Source organism: Eleginops maclovinus, chromosome 20 (assembly GCF_036324505.1).
Source record: "Eleginops maclovinus isolate JMC-PN-2008 ecotype Puerto Natales chromosome 20, JC_Emac_rtc_rv5, whole genome shotgun sequence".
In the NCBI taxonomy this organism is placed as follows: domain Eukaryota; kingdom Metazoa; phylum Chordata; class Actinopteri; order Perciformes; family Eleginopidae; genus Eleginops; species Eleginops maclovinus.
In genome coordinates, this window is record NC_086368.1 from 12,866,570 (window position 1) to 12,890,328 (window position 23,759).

At 39.6% G+C, this 23,759-nt stretch overlaps 1 protein-coding gene across 3 annotated transcripts in view; it reads left to right on the plus strand.

The window, feature by feature from the left end:
* Positions 1-23,759, plus strand: part of kif5ab (kinesin family member 5A, b) — a 57,202-nt gene that overhangs the window by 20,571 nt on the left and 12,872 nt on the right. For all 3 annotated transcript variants that reach the window (XM_063911168.1, XM_063911169.1, XM_063911167.1), the window contains exons 6-23: positions 890-945; positions 1,700-1,787; positions 2,025-2,149; positions 3,666-3,770; positions 4,522-4,670; positions 5,967-6,115; positions 8,800-8,999; positions 9,876-9,944; positions 11,135-11,341; positions 14,605-14,751; positions 16,799-16,987; positions 17,497-17,614; positions 19,431-19,495; positions 20,586-20,695; positions 22,303-22,404; positions 22,826-22,886; positions 23,000-23,071; positions 23,225-23,329. In XM_063911168.1, coding sequence (XP_063767238.1) covers positions 890-945; positions 1,700-1,787; positions 2,025-2,149; positions 3,666-3,770; positions 4,522-4,670; positions 5,967-6,115; positions 8,800-8,999; positions 9,876-9,944; positions 11,135-11,341; positions 14,605-14,751; positions 16,799-16,987; positions 17,497-17,614; positions 19,431-19,495; positions 20,586-20,695; positions 22,303-22,404; positions 22,826-22,886; positions 23,000-23,071; positions 23,225-23,329 — 2,117 coding nt within the window. The remainder of the gene's footprint in view (positions 1-889; positions 946-1,699; positions 1,788-2,024; positions 2,150-3,665; positions 3,771-4,521; positions 4,671-5,966; positions 6,116-8,799; positions 9,000-9,875; positions 9,945-11,134; positions 11,342-14,604; positions 14,752-16,798; positions 16,988-17,496; positions 17,615-19,430; positions 19,496-20,585; positions 20,696-22,302; positions 22,405-22,825; positions 22,887-22,999; positions 23,072-23,224; positions 23,330-23,759) is intronic.

The window sequence follows — 23,759 nt, forward strand, 5'->3', positions numbered from 1 at the left end:
GGAACAAAGGGAGCTAAGCTTTGAGCGTTCGACTCATAAAAACGAATAGGTTAAATGCAGTAACACTTTACATACTGAGTTTATATCTTCATGAATTTATTCCTTCTTTTTCTTCAACTTTTTTGGCTTCCAAAAATAGAAAAAAGGTTGGGAGTCCAGTGAGTTATAAACACAAAAGCACCACAGTATTGAAGTTCATAGTCTTATCACAAGGTGTAACCGTTGTGAAATGATGGAGAGGCCTGGATAGGGAGCTGTAGGCAGCATCCTTGTGATTACATCTTTAATCCAGCCGGAGACAGTGGTGAAAGCCCGCCATTTGTATGCGGGGAAGCTCACAGTAGCTGAGGAACATGTACAGCTATGGACATAAAAACTGAAGAAAACAAGCGAGATGAAGCGAGGCAGCACGGAGAACAACACCCTGTGGAGGTATTTAAGAGGAGGAGAAAGTGGCTGCAGGGCAATAAAACACAAAGACACGGACACTCGCAAGCACACAGTCTCCAGGTTATAAACGGTCTCCAAAATCCGGGGAAAGTTAGAAAATCAACTACATTTAGTGACTTTTAAATGTGAGATGATTCATGCAGACACTTGGGCAATAAATAGCTCTGCATCTTTTTTTTCATTTTGTTCGCTGACATTAGCGGAGCCGTCTTCTTAACCTCTCAGCGACTTTGGCAAAAAAGTTCATTTCCATAAATATCGGTCATAGATGGAGTGAAATGTTTTTTCCCGCAGCATTTGCGCAGTCTGACTGACTCACTAAGGGAACATAGTCAGGTCGAATTAAACACATTCACATGCAGTTGCTCATTTGCTCATACACGTATACACACAGTCACTGCTTTGGGTAAAACATTGACCTCTTTTTCTCAAATCCTAGTGACAAAAACCAACTTGTCAGTGCATGAAGACAAACACAGAGTTCCTTATGTGAAGGTGAGTCACAAGCACCTTGAAATGATTCAGTTTGAGTGTTCTCTTTTGACTGTGTATTTATAGTTTGTATTATGTGTGTATGTTAAAAGAAAACAGTAGTTTGACATTTTCAAAATATAGTTATTTACTTTCTGTTGGAAAGTAAAATGATTATTGACACCGCTCTCATATATTCTTTTCAATACAACCAAGCAGGGAGCAGGTGATTAGTTTGCTTCAGCCAATACCAAAAGGGAGGGATTTGTCAAGATTAGCCAACCAGCACATTTAAAGATATTTTAACAAATGTCTTGGATTTGTTTAATCTATGCAAAAAACACCGTTAGAAAATAACAATTCATGTTGAACTGAGGTAACGACTTAAGACAATTCTTGGACTGCCTTTCACTAGTTTCCATGGTTGCAACTGTTTGAATTCCTAAAAATAGATTTAGTTTTCTCACATTTTTGAATTTGTGTATAAAATAAACAAATATGCTATGCTGGTAGGTTGGTTCTGTTAATGTGACTTTGAAAGTCTCCAAAAAGCAAATGTCCCAAAATGTCAACAAATAACTATACATTTCATGGTTACTGATTTGAAGTAAAGCAAAATGTCAAACCTTTTCATTTTTGTGTGTCTGTATATTGTGCAAATCAAAATGATTTCATCAGCAGATACAGTATTTCCGTTGGTGCGTGTGCTATATGAGTGGATGGTTATTTTTCTTCTTCACAGCACATATGAATGTTTGTACATCTTCTTTTCACTAAGGGCTGCACGGAGCGCTTTGTGACGAGTCCCGAGGAAGTGATGGATGTGATAGATGAAGGGAAGGCCAGCCGTCACGTTGCTGTCACCAGTGAGTCATGCTGTTGATCTTCTTTATGTCCTGACACTCACTCTGTCAGACGTTTTGTGTGAGATTTATTTTTCACAGTGAAAGTATGAAAACTTCTAGGTGCAAAGGTGAGAAAAGCATGATGAGGTGCAAAGGGAACATCTCGTTTAACAACCCTGTCGATGGGAAATGATGAAGCGAAAGACGTTTAGTATAAAAAGTCTGATTTAAAGTCTGTCTTTCCTTTTTACTCTTTAGACATGAATGAGCACAGTTCACGGAGTCACAGCATCTTCCTGATAAACATCAAACAAGAGAACGTGGAGACAGAGCAGAAGCTGTGTGGGAAGCTGTACCTGGTCGACCTCGCTGGGAGTGAGAAGGTAGGACAAATGGGGATTTTTTTTCCGAAACATTAAAAGTAGGGCTTAGCACTGCAATAAATTCTCAACATTCACCGTCAGCAGGATTTTTGCAACACTGGGACCAGGTGCTTTTTCTCGCAAAAAGCGTCTTCAGACATCAAAGAGTCAGATAAACAATGCAATAAAACTCTGAACTTTAAAGCATTTTAAAGCACTCACTTTATAGCACTGTACTGTGTTTTTATTGAAGTCTACATTATAAAGAATTTTGCCTGAGAGGGTTTAGTCTGTCGTTGATGCAATATCAGGGTTAGTGTTTGTTCATTTAAGCAATGCAATCAGTTTCGCTGATGGAGACGAAAACCTTTTTCCTTGAAATTGTAAATTCTGCTTTTATGGTTCAGAAATGTTTTAAAGGAGGTTTTTTTCGGCCGAGACAGAAGTCCGATTGTGAGGAGCCACTAACAACTAATTGCCTGCTTGTTCCAAGGCCTGTCAGATGAAATCACTGCACCATCCATAAATCCATTTATTTCCAGGACATACTCTTAAAAACGGACAAAAACATTTAGAGACAGGGCTGAACATGACCCTTGACACCTAGCTGTACCCCACATTTGATAGTATTGATTGATGCAAGTTATAGAAATGGGTGCACTTAGAGGAGAAGATGTGGATAAATGCTGACGGCAGCGGTTTGTAGTTAATAAGTGCTGATGCTGCATCTGTAAGTTGTTTTGGTCGTCCCTGGAGGTGAAGAAGGAAACGGTTGTGCTCCAACAACTTCTAGCACTCAGACTAAATATTATTCACTGAACAGGAAGTTGGTGCATGCTCTACAGAAGGCTTACATTGGATAGAATTGGCTCTCCTCTATAATTAAGCTCCTCATTATCTCGCCATAAATAATTGTATCCCATGACGATGATAACGTGGTGTGACTTTCCTATTTCAGTATGTTTGGCATAAACCTTCTAAAAGCTTCTCATGCTATTTTAACTATTTACAATACAAGGGGTATATGCTTCCTTTTCACAGGTCTTTAAAGTCCATCATCATTCTGTTTTCCCAAAGATGTTTTTTTTATTTGAAAGACTTAATATCGGGAAAATGGAGAAACGTTTTGAGACAGTTGTTTAAGTTTACTTGGGTGTGTATGTTAGTTTAACATTTCAAATTTGTGCATGCTCAGCTGACCTGCTGTGCATTGATTAAGGTATCTCTTGGTTCAGCCGGAAATTAATTACAATTGATTAACTGGTAGTGTACCAGCTGATCACTGTGCGTTTCCCTATAATTAGTGCTTAATTATATTTCCCCTTAAATGTACCAGATTTTCCCTGCAATAACAGCTAATGACAGTTATTTCCTGGAAACTTACAGATTCCATTTTTTTAATTCCAGGAAATTCAAAGCAACTGCACAACCTCGGAAATAAACATTGCATAAAAATAAACATGGTTTTCCCATTGACATTTTTATGTTGATTATGTACTTACCTAGCTAACTCGTTCTATGTGTGTATCTGTGTCAGGTCAGTAAGACGGGTGCAGAGGGAGCAGTGCTGGATGAGGCCAAGAACATCAACAGGTCTCTGTCGGCCCTGGGAAACGTCATCTCAGCCCTGGCCGAGGGAACGGTACGGTGACATTTTTTAAATTAATATCTTTTGTATTTGGCTGCTAAAGTAGTGTAGGGTTAGGTATTATAGTTACCATAACAACTATGTTTTTTTATAATGTTAACACTACCATATTTTTCATGTGCAGATGTTGTAGAAAACAAGAATTAAAACAATAGAGGTAAAAATAAATGTCACTGAATGTAAAAGGGATTCTGCAGAATCTTATAGTAATAACACTCTTGTCTTTCAATTGGATTGAATGAATGCTGCTGTTAGCTAGGGTTACATCCTCCATTATCACTAACGCTGCTACTGCTTGTAACTTATTTCCACATTTCACCTAACTCAACCAGAAAATTCATAACCTCTTCCCTGCCCACTCTACAGTCCAATCATAGTAATCAAACATATTCACCGGCTCTTATTATATAACTCAGGAGGCTCAGGTATCCCTATAATCCTAATGGATTGGTTTAAACACCTCAAAAACTCTTCATAAATCTACTGGTATTGATTCTTTATTCATGGACAAGGACACAAATGTATTTTTGAATGCAATCTAAAGTAAGGGAACACTATGAACGAATCAGGGAAAAAAAAGAGAAATCTCTTATTTCGTTGCTCTCCGTTGAGGCTCACCAACACTATTTTTAGTTTTTAAGAAGAAAACACCTAAATGATGTAACAGCATTTCAGGATGTCCTCCAGAGTCTTTTAATCCTCTTCTACCTGTTTGTTCTTTCTTCTTCTGGTTGTGTCTTTGTAGAAATCTCACGTGCCCTACCGTGACAGCAAGATGACTCGCATCTTACAGGACTCACTGGGTGGGAACTGTCGCACCACCATGTTCATCTGTTGCTCTCCCTCCAGCTACAATGATGTGGAGACCAAATCCACCCTGATGTTTGGCCAACGGTAACAAGCTTTCTTGTTATGTTGCCCTGTGCTGCTGCACTTGTGCATCTCTGTCTCGCTCAGCTGCAGCAGTTGGAATGTTTTTCAGCTGAAATGTGTTCAACTCCGATATGCTGTTCACATACTACTGCCTCCAACTTTGTTTTTGATGAACTGCGCCCTGTTTTGGAGACATTTATGTCTAGTTACTGATCGTGCTGGGAATGCTTAAAGATATTTGTTTTGTAACTTAAGGGCAAGATGCTTTCACAGAAGCAGAGATTTGTTTTGCTTATCGTCGCTCCGCTCCTATTGCTCTCAATCATCAAAAAAAAATCTGATGGAGAGTTTATGAAAAAGCCTCCTTATGCATCTCCATTCTCCACAAGAGTGTTGGTTGAAATAAATAATGTTTGACTGAGCCGAGGGAGTGACAGATATTAGAATTTTACTGAACAGAAGAGTTGGTCTCCTATTTCCCTCTGCCAGCCACAGTAGCTGTTAAACACCACGATTAATCTCTTCTTCAGAATCAATATGACACCAAAAATATGATGACATGGTATTAAATATATTGAATGTCATAACATATGACAAATATGTGTCACACTTTCTCATTATCGACGTGGCGAGTGGCTGTATTATTAGAGATAAATGTCCACAGATAAACAGGTATGTGTAACCATTACCACTTGGTTGAACATTAACTTTATGATCACCTGATGATTGATTATCAGCATTGCACTACCCAAATAATAAGTCAATTCTGATACAATGAGACAACTTGAGATAAGTCTGTTTGTTGTGCTAATGGCAGTGAATAAATGAAGGAAGGACCACAGTGTTTTCTCACTGAAGTGTGAAATGAAGTGATTGATGTGACTTTCAGAGCCTGGCTGAGTGCTGTGGCTGTACAGTAGCATCATTAATGTTTTAACTCTGTGATGTCACCTTTATGCGTCATGATTGAGAAATAATTTATGGTCACATACAGTACTCTATCCTCTTGTGAAATGTATGTTGTTATATTTAGATTTGTTTTAAGAGGTCTGAAGGTCTTTTACAGTTTGGATTCCTGCCTCCCTCTCCTTACATGCACCATCAAACACAGTTGGCTGAAACCCAATTTGCATACCAATTAATGAGATGCGAGCCCTTTTCCATTGAGCAGCCAGGGCTGAAATTCACTTGTTGACAGTTTCTCTCACACTTTCCTTTCTCCCTTTTTTCTATATGTTGTCCTCTCACCCTGCTCCACTCATGCTGTTACCTTCTTTTCCTTTCCGCTTCTGTGTCTCCCTGCATCGCTCCAATTAGAGCCAAGACCATCAGAAATACTGTGTCCGTGAATCTTGAGCTCACTGCAGAGCAGTGGAAGAAGAAGTACGAAAAGGAAAAGGAGAAGAACAGGTCATTGAAGGAGACTGTTCAGAGACTGGAGACTGAGCTGAACTGCTGGAGGAACGGTAATACTGGCACTAATATCACGCTTGCAGCTCATAAACAAATGAAATATCCGAGTCTTCTGCCACAAAAGTGAAATTTGTTGCCCAGACTTTTGGCCATTATCAGCACATTTGTTTCTTACTGTCATTATAATAACAAGTTTATATTTTTAGACACAAAAGCATAGTGGTGGTTGGTCAGCCAATCAGGGTTGAAATAACACAACCACTATTTGATGGATTCCCTTCAAAGTTGTTACACATACTGTAGGATGTTTGGAGTAACTTATCCCACTCAGGATAGGTAACGGTTAAGAGCTTTCTCATAACAAATTCAATGTGATAAAAAAGTGTTATCAGAAAGGCTTTGGTTTACTCTACGGGTAGATTTGTAATCTAGGGGTGTCTAGCTATAGTGGTGGCAAGATAAATCCACCCCAAGGAGTCTGATCCCTGGGGAGGTGGTTGCTGATCATTCTGCTGAGAGTGGTAGGCCGATAACATGATAAAACTGATTACTGTGGGGATGGTGAGGTGGAGGGGCTCTGGTAACAGCAGCATGAACATACCAAAGGTGCCTCAGAATCTTAATCCAAAAATAGACAGCAGCAAATGGAGAGCCAGACGGCTGATATCCGGTTTGGAGAACCAAACATTGACAGCAGGGACTTATGAGTTAGCATGTGTGAGAGGAATGAATGACTAGGTATTGGTGAAATAAAATACCCTTACTGAATTGAGACTGGGGCCTTCCTTTAACAAACACCATCTACAGATTTTTTCATTTAGTAAAAATTAGATTATAGGACATTGGATTCAACTTTATTGTCATTACGCATACAGTAGGACAATGAAATCAAGTTTGCATCCAACCAAAAAGAGCACATAGAATATAAGGTGCAGATGAGGTTACAGTCTATACATACATATGAGTTAAAGTATATGCAGGTTGTGGCATACTGTATGTAAGACATGTTTTTTTAATACTTACATAAAATATAGAAAAAATGACAACCTGGTGCAGTTAGCGTCACAAAGTCTTGTTATATTGCTTGTATGAATGTCATAAAATTAAGGAAATAAGGTACTAGATTTGAAAAATTATACTAAACCAGCACCCTAAACTTTAAATCACTTTTTAACAAAGATTCTCCTTTAAAAAAAAGGCCCTATATCAGATGCAGTTCCCTTTTCACAAGGGTAAAGGCACTTACTAAAAGGCATGAAAATGTGACCAGCCTGCAGACATTTTTTTTCAGACAACGTAAGTGCAAATTTAAGACGCCAGTCTTGGTACTGGAGGAGAGCAGCCAAAAACTCTTGCTGGGCTTTTGCCCAAAACACCTAAAAATCCCTTTCTGGCTTTTATTTTTAGAATTTTACACTTTGTATAATTCAATCCCTCTGTCGTTGTGCTGGAGGCATGGAATTCTAGAGGCTTAATGTTTTATGAATCCTCATCTATTAGTCATCCACGAGGTGACAAAGGTTAATCACATTACAGAAAAGTGGCAACTTGCGCTTCTTTTCTGTGTCGGCACACACACAACTGTGTCAGGACACAGTCTGATGAAGCACTGATCCATCTACACACACACTCCTAGGCCTCCCCTTCTGGGCTGTAGGTCAATTCAAATGTCACTGCACTGAATGGTAGTGATCGGTTGACATTCTACTCTGTAATGACTACTGTCCGACGTAGATCATCCTCTCCGTGCTTGACCTGAATTTAAAAAATGCTGTACCACATCTTTATTGAACAGCTATCATTGAAAATTGAAAAATCCTTTTATAGCTACATCTACATCAGTTACTCTCCCCCACACATCCTCTCCCTCTCCCTGTGTCCCTCTCTCACAATGTATTACCTAATGGATCATTTTGGCATCATGTTACCCCCAAAACTGCTCCCTATAACATTGCCCACCTCAGGCCAGAACCTCCCTTTGTAAAACACTTTTGACTTCCATCATGTCCAATATTAGCTGGCTCTTTAGTCAAGGATGGCCAAAAGGCAGAAACAAGTGTCTCATACATTAAAGTCTCCTCGATCTTCTCCCTCTACAGAGGTGATCTAGTGTGCAATCATATCAGGGTTGTGTTGCATTGAACCAGGCTGATACACATTCAACTAGACAAGAGGAGATAATGCTATGGATTAATTTGACCTAACCACTCAATTTCCCAATTTTCTTAATTCCAGCTACAGTGTATCTCAGTGTAAATACTGGAGGCACAGAGGAATGGTGGAAGAAATCTTCTGAAATAGTTAAGCATAAACCTCCTGATGCTGCCTGAGGAGGAGCATTACGATCACAACACATTACAGTCCAGAGTATCTGTCAGTCCTATTACTCAACGCATTAAGGGCTTGTGCACAATTGAAATACAGATTTGTTTCACCTTTCTGCATTCAATTGTTTCCCCTCAGTTTCTTCATAGGCTACTGTCATTGTCTTAACCAAAGCTTAAGACAACTAGCATTTAACTGTTAAAAAGGTCTGGTGTTTTTGACTGCACGTTGAGCCTGTAGAAAAGAACAGCTACATTATGAGACAGCAATATAAATAACCTGAGCTTAAAATGTATTCAGGACTAAGGAAAGAACATGCTAAAGATATGCCTTCTAATCCTTTTCATGCATTTAAAACATGGTCGTGCCAGAGATTATCAACAAAAAATCCAACATTTTGACTCTCGTCTAGGTGAGGCTGTTGAGTTAGAACAACCGAGCCCTGAAGACATCCCCTTGGTTCCTCATGAATCTGAGGAGCCCATTCTCGACATATGCAGCCCCTGCAGCCCTTGCTCGGTTGCCTCTTCCATTGTGATTCACATCTCTGAGGAGGAGCGGCAGAAATATGAGGAGGAGATCCGCAAGCTTTACAAACAGATGGATGATAAGGTGATAAATGAATGTAACATCGGGAGCATTTTTTGTGCATGATTCATAGACTGTGTACATAGGCATGAATGCAGAGCTGTTTAAACACGATGGATGAGATATTTGTAATGGTATGCACACAAAGAGCATATCATACATGTATTATTCATTTTAATGAATTCAGGATCAGATGCATAGTAGAGACTAATGTAGCAAAGCATAGGAATATGTCATTGGGGAAAAAGCAATGTTCTACATTGAATGGCATTAAAGCTTTTATTTATTTTACAATGCTCACAAGAAGAAAAAAAAATCCATTGGGGTGCATCATTTTTCATACATCAACTGTATAGCTGAGGTGTCATATTGTGTACTTTTTGGTTCATAACAATAAGTACCATAGTGGGAAAACAATGCATGTAATACGTTTTCATATTACATGCATTGTTTCTGGTTGAAGGTAGTTAAGTTAACATTGAGAGAGCATTCTTTTCCCACTAAAGCTTCTTGATCATATCCTTATTAATGTACAGTTATTCTGTTAACGGTTTACTGTATTAATGAGATGGGTTCCTTACATTTATGGAGTTAAATACAAGCTCAAAACTTATAGTTATGATTGAACATGAAACCCCTAAAGTACACAATATGGTAGAATCAGGAGAATTTCTACTGTGTGTGTGTGTGTGTGTGTGTGTGTGTGTGTGTGTGTGTGTGTGTGTGTGTGTGTGTGTGTGTGTGTGTGTGTGTGTGTGTGTGTGTGTGTGTGTGTGTGTGTGTGTGTGTGTGTGTGATACATACATACATACATACATACATACATACATACATACATACATACATAACTCTCTAAATCAACTTTTATACTTCCCCCTATACGTGTTTTTGCCTCTCAAGGATGACGAGATCAATCACCAGAGCCAGATGGTGGAGAAACTGAAGGAGCAGATGCTCGACCAGGAGGAGGTAAAAGTCTTTATATCTACAGTAAATCTATTCATTAGTTTGGTTAAACATATCAAGGTAGGCTGCATGTGGCAATCAATAGCACACTTTGTTTAGAACTCAGCCCTGAGAGCTTTATTACATTGCCCTTGAAATGAATTGAGAAAATGGAAAAAAAAGCTACTTGAAGAACATAAAACATTATTGTTTAATCGTAAGTGTATTTGCGTGTTCACAGCCATTGAGAAATAGAACAGGTCTAGTGGCTGCACAGACGGAAATGCGTGTAGTAAAGGATCAATACAAAGATTGAGTAGGCGTGCAGCTTGATGTGCGAGAAGGGAAGACCACTGTTGCCCATTTTAGTCTGCATGGCTCACATTGTAGCTAACAAGCAGAAACCAAAGCTCTCTAATTATCTCATATGTGTTTAACAAACTATGCATTAGTATGTCTCATTGACATTACATTTAGAGACCGTTAGCAGAACATAGTTTCGATCCTTCTTCATTCAAGCTACAGTAAACAGGTTTATCTGCCTGTAGGCTGTATGCTTGTTGTTGGAAGAATGGCGATTAGGAGACTATTAAAATGTCATTTCAAACAGTATTTACAGCATGTATTAACAACGCTGGCTACGCAGTGGGCTAAACAGCACAAAGTATGCATAGGCATGTACTGTAGTACACTGCCAAGTAAAGTACTCCACATTTTCAAAATCATCATTTATATCCTAAAATTGGCCCTTCTGTGGTTTGAGCTGACTTGATGGTAACTACCTTAGCCTTGTGTACAGTAACATCATTTCACATTAATTTAGCAAAACAAAAGCTGTATGCTGCAGTGTGATTATTTAGGCACCCTGGGAAAAGAGACATCTACATTTAATGATATCAGTTCAGTAAAATAGCCCACAATGGGCTGCAGCAGTGCACATAGACAGAAACACCAAGGTGGGCAAATAATGTCCTTTCTTACAGCCTCATGTGAATGTTTAAGATTACAAAACGTGTTTACATTTTTAAATCACACCTATGCAAGCTTTGTTGTCAGGCTTGTTGGTTATCAACAAGATATACTTTTTTAATTAAAACCCAGCAGCTCTGCCATGTGACTTAAGAAGATGCTGTACCCAAGGCTCCTATACAATTTAATTTATCCGTCACTTTTTAAAATCAGTTATTAAGTTATTGTATCTCTGTGTTGCACAGCTTCTGGCATCCTCCAGGGGTGACAGCGAGAAGGTGCAGTCAGAGCTCGGCAGGCTGCAGACAGAGAACAAATCCGCTAAAGCCGAGGTGAAAGAAGTCCTCCAGGCTCTGGAGGAGCTGGCAGTCAACTATGACCAGAGGAGCTTGGAGGTTGAGGAGAGGAGTGTGCAGAAGAAGCTGCTGGCTGAAGAGCTGGCAAAGAAAGTGGTGGGTGTTTTCTTCTTGTAGGCTCCATTTTATGCTATATAGGAGAAGGAACATTAGAGCCAAAAATAGTCGTACAGGGAAAAAGAGAGGGAATGATGTAGAGAAAAACAAAAACAAAGAGGCAGCGACAAAGAAGGATTAGCTTATAAAGGCAGGAACAAATGGCACACTGTTATAATGTATTTATAGTTGGAGGAAATCACATTAGAAAGAAGAAGGTAGAAAATAATCTATCCATTTATCAATTCTAATCACTGTCTTTCAATAATATGAAGAATTACTGGTGCAAAATGCAATTAAAGAGATACTGAATTAAATGTGTTGTGTAAAAGGAAAGATAAGAGAGGAGATTGTTATAAACTCAGCAGCCAGTGGTCATGAACAGATAAATGTATGAAAAACTAATAATCAACAACTTGAAGGAAAGCCTCAAGCATTGTTCAAATAACAGCAGTGGTGTTTCTTAAGCTGCAACCTGAATTCACCCTCACGCTCACTCGCAGCTACAGCATAAGCTATGAACTAATTCATTCTTGAAAATGTGGCTGGTTGTTGATGTGATCACATACAAACTATTAACAACCAGGAGCGAAAGTCTGACTTTTTCTTAATTAAGGTCAAAGTGATGTCATAAGCTCTCTTCAGAAGCCTTTTGATTTTTACTGAATAGCTGTTCACATGAGGACAGCATTCAGTGTCGAGAGAGATATACTGTGGTTACGGTTAATTCAATCTGGCATAGTTTATCTTCAAAAGTCTGTGACATTTAGTTATCAATGACATTATGCTTTTATTAAAACAATTATTTGAGGAACTGTGTGTTGTGCCCGACAAACAGTATTTATGTCAGTCTTTAAGAATAAGCAACATTTGTGTGTGACTGGGTCTCTGTGCACTGGAATTTACTTAAGAGATAAATGTAATAGAAAGGCCATTGGCAAAGCTGCTCAGTCCTAAATGAAGTTATTATGACTGGCTGAGTGGACCATCATTCAAGTTCTTAAAACCTCTTCAATATTTCATGCACCGTTTTACAATCTGCTAGGGTGTCCGCTCCTTCCTCTCCGTCTCTCTTAGAAGGTGATCCAGCAACCGATGAAAGGAGGTGACAATGTAACGACCCAATGCACAGTTTATTCTGCTAAAGCCAGCTGAAACCTCTTTTCTTTCCTCAATCATCTCACTTAGAAACGCCTCCTCTGTGGACATTTCTTCCTGTTCTGACCCCGCCTAGCAGGCTGAAGAGATGTGAAACTGAATACAAGAAATCACAAGTGATTTGAAAAAAATCCCATTATGCCAGTCTCTCAGGGCCTTTTCCGGCTCCATCCCCCATGATTCTTTATTACAAATTCTCCACTTTCTGCATCCCAGCTGTTATGCTAATGTGCAGTGTTGCGGCTTCATACATTTTTTGGCGTTGACCTAGAAAAATGGCGCAATGGATTACATTCATCACTGTCTTTAATCCACCATCTCTTTAGCTATCTTCAATTTCGATTCCAGTGAAGGTTCCTCTCTTGTTCCGCAAAAGATCATCACTCACTGTCTTTCCATTCATCCGCTCCTTTAACCACCTTACCCATCCATCCGTCCACATAAGCATTTTCTATCATTACCCTTAAGTCCATTCATCATTTACAAAAAACATCTCATCTCTTCCATGTTTCTTCATAAATCTTTCTTAAACTACTCTGAGCATTTTTATTTAACCCCCCTCCTCTCTAAGTTATTTACAACCATCGATGCGTAGTCAATGTTTTTACATGGGAAATGACCTGGAAAATGATCACAGGGCTTAAAGTTAATGAACGGGGTGAAGATGAAGAGGTTGATAAAGGAGTAAATGTTACTCTATTTCGGAATGTGGTTAGTTGTGCTTTAAAGTGAAAAAAGCCGTCTGTGAGAATAGTTGATCCACTTTGTATAGAAGAAACACCTTCAATGAATTTTACACCACCTCTATGAAAACAGACTCGTGCCAGAAAACATGACATGGTTTTTGGAAAATTGGTTTAGACACCTTTGACGAGTTTTATATTATTTAATGACACTCTTATTATGTATGGTGAGTGCTGTAAATGGATTTTGGTCTGGATTTTTGGCTATTTCTAAGCACAACCCCCCTGATTATATTAAAAATTAAAAATATTGTGTGTGAGGGGGTCACTATGGTTAAGCCATCTATATTAATTAGTCTTATGCAAACAATAAAAAAGACAAATGTGGCCGTAGAGCGTTAAAACAGTCAGATGAATTGATAAAATGAGTATAAGAAAATTCAGTAGATTTGCAAGATCAAGTACTGAGAGTCTATGGTAGAGAAACTGCAACTCCCTCCTTCTGTTTTACTTGGATTGAGCCTCTGATCTCCTGCTACATTATGATCCATCCAGAGCTCTCAGGTCTTCTGGGACGGGTCAGCTTTCTGTCCCGAGATTTAGAACTAAACAAGGAGAAGCAGCGTTCAGTTATTATGCTCCAAATTTCTGGAACAAACTCCCAGAACCCTGCAGGTCCGCTGCAACTCTTACTACTTTTAAATCCAGGCTGAAAACATTTCTTTTTGCCGCTGCTTTTAATTGAACTGTTCTGATCTAACATTGCACTGTGACTTTTATTCTGCATTATAACTTTTAACTTAACTTTGTATTTTATACCTGTTGTGTTTATTTTATTATCTTTGCTCTTAAATGTCTGTTTTTAAATGCCATTTTATGATGTGTTTCTGCTGCACTATTTTCTAAATGCTCTTAATGTCTTTCATTTTTGTAAAGTACTTTGAATTGCCTTGTGTTGAAAGGTGCTATATGAATAAACTTGCCTTGCCTTGCATCGTTTCATTGTGTTCAAGCTGAGGCTACAGTATTGTTTAGAAGCTGCCTGCTGTACAAAATGGAGAAGCAATAAGAAAGCGCCATCATTCACTCTGATCGGATCCTTTCATCCAGTGCCGATGCCATCAGTCCCTTCTCAGTAGTTCATTGATTTGTAATTTGCCGGCCATTAAGTTTTTGAGACTTGGATTTCTTGGATGAGAATGAGGTCAGGGGTTAAAGCGAGTCTCACAGCTGTGTGTGTTCGCGGATTAAAGGACTCTCAGTCCTACCGTATTTCAATCTTCTCCTACACAATTTAATCCCGTTATTCCCATCTCTCCTTTTGTCACTGTCGTAATTTTTTTTCACTCTCTCTACCGAACTCCTGCCCTCTCTCATCTTCCTCTGCGTTTAATCCGTCATTTCGCTCCTCTCCTCCCACAGGCTCAACTCAAGGCTGTCGAAGCAGAGCTGTGTCGCATCCAGGAAGTGAGCAGCCATCAAAGGAAACGCATCACTGAGATTCTCAACAGCCTGATGAGGGACTTGAGTGAGTTCAGCACCATCGTTGGGAAAAGGGACATGAAGCTGGTGAGTGGGATGCACAATGCAATCCTGGAGTAATATACCAGATCAAAGGAACAGATAGTGTTTGAAACTTTGAATAATAAGCACAAGTTTTCCCCCAAGTCATAAGAAACATTTAACATTTGGCAACAATCAATGCAATTGGCTTAAAAAGACACTCACTACTTGAGTATACTGTTCTTAAACCAATACATGAAATCAGCATCTCTTACTCTTTCTTGTGAACTACCCGCCTTCGAATGAATTCCCATACATACGTTTAAAATCATATTAAACTGGCTGTTCTGAATAGTTCAGATCCTATAAAATGTAGGTACATTTATATTTTTTTCATGGTGCATATGATGATTTAACCACCTAAACACTTCTATCACACTTCCTATTTACATCAAAATCAATTAAGAGTATTTTTTTAATATAAAAATGTTGACTTTGTGAGCAGAAGCGTCCTTTTGGTTGAACCAAAAGGTTGCCCCCTTAAACTTCTCTGCTTCCTCCAATCCTTCCAACCCGACATCTGACACCATCAAAATAAAACTGGTGAAATACAGGGATGTGTGTTGGCACCCTGTCAGATATTATTTACTTGCCTCAAGCGGCAAGCCTTTGGAACATTAACTTAAGGAGACTAGCTACCTTCAAGGACAGAAGGTTATCTATTCAATCTTGCTCAAGTGCAAGATAAAACAAATGACAGAGAACATCGGCTTGAACAAAACCAGCATGATGGAACAGTGTACTGAAACCTCCTCTATCTTCATCACCATCAACACATACATATTGGGAGCTGTGGCTGGTGATGGATGGTCACTCGTCACCATCACCAATAACATGTCACTCAACACTGAACTCAGCCGCTGTATCGGGAAATCGGCCTCCTCATAGCGAGACTGAGGTACATCTGTACAGATGCTGTGTCATCAGCTCATTCCTGTATGGTCGTTAAGCTTAGACCCCATCCTCACATCAAGAGCCGAGGATAAACAGCTCCCAGCTCCTGTGTTGCTTGTGGTGCGTACTGGGCATCACCTGTATTTCATACACAGCAGTCCTGGAGAGAGCACAGCTTTCCAGTGTGGATTCCCTCCAGAGACAGCAACGTCTCTGCTGTCTTGGCCCTGTCCAAAGGATGGACAACAGACGAATCCCGAGAGACATTCTGTACACACAGCTGTCATCTGGCAAGAGGTGCACTGGCTGCCCACAGTTACATTATGAAGATGTCTGCAAGCAAGTCTTCAAGTCCTTCAACATCAACCCGGTCACATGGGAAGATGCCACCCTTAACTGTTTTTAAACGACAATAAACTCTCCACACTGGAAAGCTGACTTAAAATACCATCTTGACTCAACACCGAGAAGCAAAGGAAAGAAAAAGACAAAAAACAGCACAATGTAAATGTATGTCAGGCTTCTTGTGCAACGTATGCTGGTCATCCTAGCCTGCCATGTCGCTGATGTGTTTTTCCTTTCCTCTCCTTTTATTTTCTCTGCGTTAAAAACCTGCTGACATAAAAGGCAGGAACTCAATTGGTTTCAAATTGAGAGAAGTCCTGACTAATTGTTCACATTGTGAGTGAAATATTAAAACTACAGACAAAATGGAAAATCAAATGCAATGCAAAATCTGTGGTATTTTAGGAATCATATCTATGTTTCTTGCTGTGTGAAACCCAGCTGAAAGCAATGCATTATACATTTTAGTCATTTTTTGTATATCTTTTAATGTACATTTTTCAGTACAACACCAGGGGTATGTGATAGGCGTAGCCACTGATGTATCTTAGCTGTAATATTTACATTGGTTTTGATTTGTGGGTGTATAATCTTTCCTCCAAAGTTTATTTCAGAGCATCTGAGTCACAGCATCTGCTAAATGATGCTTTTAACATAACGGATGTGCCAACAAAATGTGAGAAAGGGTCCCTAAGGTGCCTCTCTCTCTCTTTAACTTCCCAGCTGTCTTTAAACCGTCCTCTCTAAATCTTAACCTAACATCTTCACTGCTCTTTTAACGGTCTCTCCTCCTCTCTACCTCACTTTTCTCCAGCCCATGGAGATCACCGGTTCAATCGAGGAGGAGTTCACAGTGGCCCGCCTCTACATCAGTAAGATAAAGTCGGAGGTGAAGTCCATGGTGAAGCGCTGCCGTCATCTTGAGAGCCTCCAGATGGAGTGTCACCGCAAGATGGAGGAGACGGGCAGAGAGCTGTCCTCATGTCAGCTCCTCATTTCTCAGGTGACTGACTGACTGAGAATCTAGCTTTAAACATCCAGTGTAGGCAAAACATTTGTAAATCCAGCAGGAAATGTTGGTGTTGATGTGGGGCAATGAGGACAATCTGGAATGAAATCCAGAGTGCACAATATTATTTATAGTCATAAATGAGTTTGACATTTTCAATCACAAATACATTGGCCTTTTTTTATACTAATAGTTTTTGATTAAGAGCAAACTTCTCTCATCTGTTTGTGGCAATGACACATCAGCAGCTTTTATTGTCTAAACGTTCCTGATGTTGTGTATACTTTGTTGATTGCTTGAAAACTTTTATGTTGTGAGTCCCACTGTTTTTGGTATTTTAATTTAATTCCCCAAAGACTCGGTTCATAAATATTCAATGTAAATCATATCCATGTCACAGCGGGCAGAACGTTTTTTCTTATCCTTGGAGTACAGTCTGGTTTCCACGTCCTTTGCTCATCAGTATACTTCCTGCATCTGAGACCCTGTGTTCTGGTTTTCAGCACGAGGCAAAGATCCGCTCTCTGACGGACTACATGCAGAATGTGGAGCTGAAGAAGAGGAAGTTGGAGGACAGTTATGACTCTCTGAGTGAAGAGCTGGCCAAACTCCAAGCTCAAGGTAGACTGCTGTAATCATTATAGTAAAAAAAAATCCATGGTAATTGAAGTACCGTAGTAGCGTCATTAATGAATTCATCCAGTCAACAAACAAGCAGAATGCAATGACAACATGCTGAAGTTAAGAGGGTATTCTATGTAATGTCAGGGAATCATCGTCATTACAGTAAGACAAGCAGGTCATTGAGTTTCATGCTCTGCGCACCATGAATGTCTTTACACATTTTCATGGCAATCCGTCCTATATTGTTGCAGACAAACGACCACAGTGTAATTCATGTCTAATCTCAATGACCTCTCTCAAAAGTATTTAGAAATGTTAAAATACACAGTCATGTTAGATGTTTGTAACAGTAGGTGAATCTCTTCTTTTTAGGTGAAATCTAACAATCTAGCCAAACCCCAAGGATCAATATTGAAAAAACAGAGTCAGTGCAGAACATATAAAGGTATTGCACCTGTATGTGTGATACAAATCTCTTTGCCCCAGGCTCAGTTTGAGATATTTTACCTACGTGATCAAAATAACAAACCAGGAACAAAGTGACTCCCTTTTATTCCAACTCAAAGGTGAAGCTGGAAACAACAATACAGTCAGAAAAGCTATGCATCTGATTTATGGCTGATAAGTTATACAATTGCTCCAGGAGCAAAACTAATCGACAGTCATCAAAACAGATCTTTGTTCAATAAATCAAAAAATACTGCAGGTTTCAAGTATTTTTATCCTTCCAAAGCATACAACATTTCTACAGAGACATTGTGCCAAAGCGATTAAAGTGATAGATAGTAATCTTCTGTGTGTCATTCTTGCTCACTGCAGAGTGAAGGACAGCATGCAGGTTTATCCACTCTGTAAATCTTGACTTTGGCCAAAGCCAAATATTAAATATCAGTTTAATATTCTGACAGCAAAACAAAATAATTTCTAGAGGAAGTAAAAAAAAGTCAACAAATGTGTCGCTGTGATTCCGCTCCATCAGACTGGAACTGGGAGAAGATGCAGCCTTCATTATTTTATTTAATACAAATTGAAGGAATCCCTGTCTATATGTATGTCTGTCATCCAATGGACTTCACTCTTGGTAGGTAAAGTGCTCAGGACCCAAAGAACTGGAGTGTAGGATCTGAAGATGTTAGGATCACTGACTCTTAAGAGCGGGAACTGCACTGTGTGGCTTCAATGAGAGTGTCAGTCGCTGCCAAAGGCCTTTCTGTCCTGTCTAGAAAAATTGGGTAAACACTGACAGCTTAGGCATCCAAACATTTCAAAGCACCAGCAGGAACAGATTATTGGTACATTTGACGTTTGAGCGTCGGTCCTCTAACTGCAGATGTACTCTCGGTACACTGACACAGTTTACAAATCAGGCCAAAGGCAATGTAAGTCTTCCTAAATTACCTGTGGATTAAGTCCAGATAAATCCATTTTGTCCATACTTCACACTAAAGCCAGGCACTCCTTGAGTCATTACAGGAGTAAATAAATACTAAGTGCTGCACGTTGTGATGAAAACACTGTGAAGAAGAGAGCTCAGTAATTTTAGGAAGAGCAATGAGTTGTCAACAGATTAGATCAGCATGATACAGTAGCTGTCATTTTCAAGAACAGATATTACTACACCCGAGGCACGAGTAGGGTCACGCTGACCTCTATGTCAAATGAAGCGGTGGTGCTGCTGTGCTGTCAAAGTCATGTCACTGTCACCTCTTCCATCCAAATCAATGTGTTGTATCTCTCTGCTTTTCTCTTGTTCTTCTCGTCCTCCCCCCTGTCTTGTTTTATCTCACTGTCGTGTGTGCATGTTTGTTTTTAGAGAGCATGGCACTGGTCACCAGCGGCGAGAATCACTCTTCTGTCCTGGATTCCTGTGATATAAAGGTAACCATGACTACAGTGAGAGCAATTTAGTGTAATGACCTTTTTCTCACACCGCCTTAGCACTTTGCTGCCTGCAGGTGTGTGTGTGTGTGTGTGTGTGTGTGTGTGTGTGTGTGTGTGTGTGTGTGTGTGTGTGTGTGTGTGTGTGTGTGTGTGTGTGTGTGTGTGTGTGTGTGTGTGTGTGTGTGTGTGTGCTTCCTTGAGTGTACATTCATGTTTCAGAACACGTGCGAGTACATTAAGTGTTTCTGCATGTAAAGCAGGGCTGCAATAGTTATTTGCATTATAGATGGATTCATTAAAGTTCTTTTTAAAGTAAAATGTTTGACCTGTAAAACTGGAAATCTGTCATTTGTGTGAAACACAAGTCTTTAAGTAAACTTTATGTTTTTAGGAATTCTTGTTTTTTTGTTTTTGGACAAAGCCATGATAACACGTTCCCCTTGTGTCGAGTCTTTATGCCTGGGTAAACAAACTGGATGCTACATATTAATATCGTACAGAGTGGTATCAATAGGGCTATATAACACTTACAGGAAAGCATATTTGTATGATAAAAACTTAGATATGTCAATTAGTAATCAATTATTCGACGAACCTTTTTAGCACTAGCACTCCTTGGTTTGGGGACCCGGGTCAAACATTTGCTCTTGGGCCTTTGTTACCTGCAACCTGCAAACAGCTCACTAAAGCCAGCAGCGTCTTTGTAATTTGCACGTAAGACACATCAGTATACTACAATACTACCAGGCCTTTGGGTTTGTGTCTGTCCGTTTATAGGGTTAGGGTTAAGTTGGGTTTTTTCAAACACCAACACTTATTAAGGAAACTGCTCCATATCATCACTATTTAATATGAAGTAAGGTGTTAGTAGCATAATTTAGTCAGAGCCCTTTTACAGGAAAAGTTCTGCAGGTCCCAGTTTATTATACTCAGAATGCCCATGTGACTCTCTATGTCCACTGGAGGGTTAATTGCTATTCTCTCTTGTTATTTTGTGATTAAGTTTTGTTCCCACCTTTGGGTACACTCTCTCTCGCTCGCTCTCATTATGTATGCATGTCTCCTCTTCTTGTTGCCCATACCTCAGAGGGCTCTGGAGCAGCAGATGGAGTCACATCGTGAATCGCACAGCAAACAGCTTGGACGCCTGCGTGATGAGATCAATGACAAACAGAAGATCATCGATGACTTAACTGAGTCAGTGCTTCATTACTATTATTCACCTTCTCTGAGAAACTTAATAAGGCCACAGATACTTAACTTGTACAGGAGTAAGACAATACAAGTTCAGGATTTTAAAGCAGGGGCCAGTCGCATGAAAGTGAACACATTATTTTATCCTAAATGTCACTTTTAGTCAGCATTGCTTTCAGTAGACATCTGTATTAAGCTTCCTTATGATTGACTAATGTGGGAATGACTTAGGCAGCCTGTTGGGCAATGCACTGGGGAAAAAAGACACTTGGTAGAAAACGAAAAAATTGTGATCAAATTATAGGTTATCAAGGAAATGGCATAATTACTACTTTCTCTGACACTGGACTGTTGCATTATAAAGCAGGTTGTGCATGGCTCCAGAAGCTGACAGCTTATCCACACAGCTGTCAGTGGGCTTAAATCTTTATTTCTATTCTACCCTCATATGCAGCGTGAAAATTCTAAAATTGGGGATACAAGGTCTCTGTTGATGAATTCTCAAAAAGTCTTGCGGTAGCTGTAAGAGGATCAGAAATCAATATGTGTGGGGGTTGACATGCTGAGGAAACTGCAGTGTGGGAGTGAAGATGCTGCTAATGACCACAGATCACTGAAAAGCCCCAGGCCTTGTTTGGGCTACTTGAAAACATGCCCCTTCGGGTGCCTCGTTTTGAAGATTTCTGTGCCAAGCATGTACTTCTGGGAGTCGACTTTAAGGACAGAACCTCTTGAGGAACTAAAGTACACTTCCTGGTTGAGGATTGCTGACCCAAGGAGCAGCCACAGAGAATTTCTGAATGAAAATACATGTAGGGGGGTTGCTCTGCTTGTCCTGCTGGCAAGGCCTAAATTGGATAAGTGGATAAAATGGATGTATGAAGGGATGTAAGAAGAACAGAAATTACCTGTAAGGAGTACTGTGGTCATTCTGATCCTTGCAGCAGAGCAGAACCGTACAATAAATGTTTTTTACAAGATTTAAGGGTCAAACAAGTGAAAAAAAACTGTTAAAATGAATGGGGAAACACAGTGCCCTATTTTAAAACAGGATGTATCTCTACTCTAATGTGACACTAACAGCTTGGATGTGAGTCTGAGGACAAAAATCCTTACACTGCAAAGAAAAATTGAGCCTTCTCATCATTTTTGGTCATGTCGCTTTGAAAGTCTGTGCATGCCACTGAGCTGAAGCGTAACTCCCCAGACACAGGGAAGACAATTTATTTTTGCATTTGTCACTGTCAAGTCAAGACAACACTCATCACAGTACAAGCAGTTGTGACAATATTTCTATTCAAAAGCATTTAATACCAGTCAACAAACCTCTGATAATCCTCGCTGGTGTCCAGTTACTATTATTGTAAAATTGCTGAAGGCATGGTGGTTAAATCCTGAGAAGGAAGATAAATTGGCATGAGGGTTCACGAAAGTTCAACACATTTTTTTTTTGTTGGGTGCACTGACCTCCATTTCCAGACTGAACTGATTGTATTCCATATTTTATTTTACATTATGGTATTTCACCAATCTTGGATTACCTTTAGGAGAAAGAAATTATGTATTTGTCTTTTTTTATTGAAATATTTATACATTTTTTACTTCTTTAGTTGTAACCAGGAGCAGCAGCTGGAGTTGGAGCAATTGCACTGTGACTTTGAACATCTCAGGATTCAAGAGCATCACAAGAGCCGGCAGCTGGAGGAACTGACGTGAGTCTTTTCTTTTTTGTCCTGGCCAGCATTCAAACACTTCACCATATGGAGGCACAACGGCGAGCTGCCTCGTTTGATTCACATCTTCCTTTCCTCTCTGTCATCTGACTTCCCTTTGTGGTATTTATTTTACCCCTCTCTCTACAGCTCTGTCATACTATTTACAGTATACATTTATCTCCCTTGTAACTAAAATGAACCCTTTTGACCCTTTTAAGTTTTTGGAAAGGTAACAGCTGGCCGCTAATAAGTCTGTTTCTGGCTGCACTGCCCTTTGCAGCGTATTGCATCAGATGGCAGATTGGAGCCAGAATTAGATTGTCTATGTTGCATTTATTCTTAATTCATTAATTATTCTGGCAAAAATGTGGTGTAGGGAGAGGTTTTTTTAATTATTTATCTTTCTGTTTATGTATAGATTTCTCCATGAGCGACATGAGCAGTCGAAGCGGGATCTCAAAGGGCTGGAGGACACTGTTGTAAGTCATTATTGGCTGTCACGATTCGCTTGACTCCCTCACGGGCCAATGATCCACTAAATACTCCCTAACTGCTTTAACTGCACTATTTCCTCTCTCACTTTATTCTGAAGGCTCGTGAGCTCTACACCCTGCACAACCTCCGCAAGCTTTTCGTTCAAGACCTCACAACTCGTGTTAGAAAAGTAAGACAGAAACAACAGACTCAAAATCTTTAATTCTCCACGTCTAACCATTGTAGCTAGAATACATGTTACTTAACCTGGACTGTATGCATTTTACTTTTTGGAACTGCTGTATTTGAGAGGTTGAAAGTTCTCTATTGTTTGTGTCCACAGAGTGCACAGCTCGAGCTTGATGAGAGAGGGGGATATATCACTCAGAAACAGAAGATTTCCTTTCTTGAAAACAACCTCGACCAGCTTACAAAAGTTCACAAACAGGTAACAATGAGCAGCCAACATTAAAATATAAATCATAGTAAAAGACAGACATTTTTTTATCCATCAAACATTTCTTTTAAAACTAGGAAAAATAATAGGATTTCCCTCAGCCTGGAAATGTGATTATCACCGTGCCATGGCACAGCAGAGTTGGGCTGAAACCTCTTGACAGGATAGAATAAATATGAGCAGAGCCAAATTAAAATACAGAACAGTGTGCACTGTTTGTCATTGTGTTCCTATTTTCAAGTGTATAGCAGGCACCATCAATCATTTTGCTACTGCAACTTAAAATATAAGTCTCCTTGAGAACAGAGCAGCAGGAGGTGTTAAACTACGCTGCTTCTAGGAGAGGAAGCCCAGTACTCAGTCGCTTAGATTTGATAGATCCAAAATAATTCATCATGCAGGTGCACATAAAACACGCCTT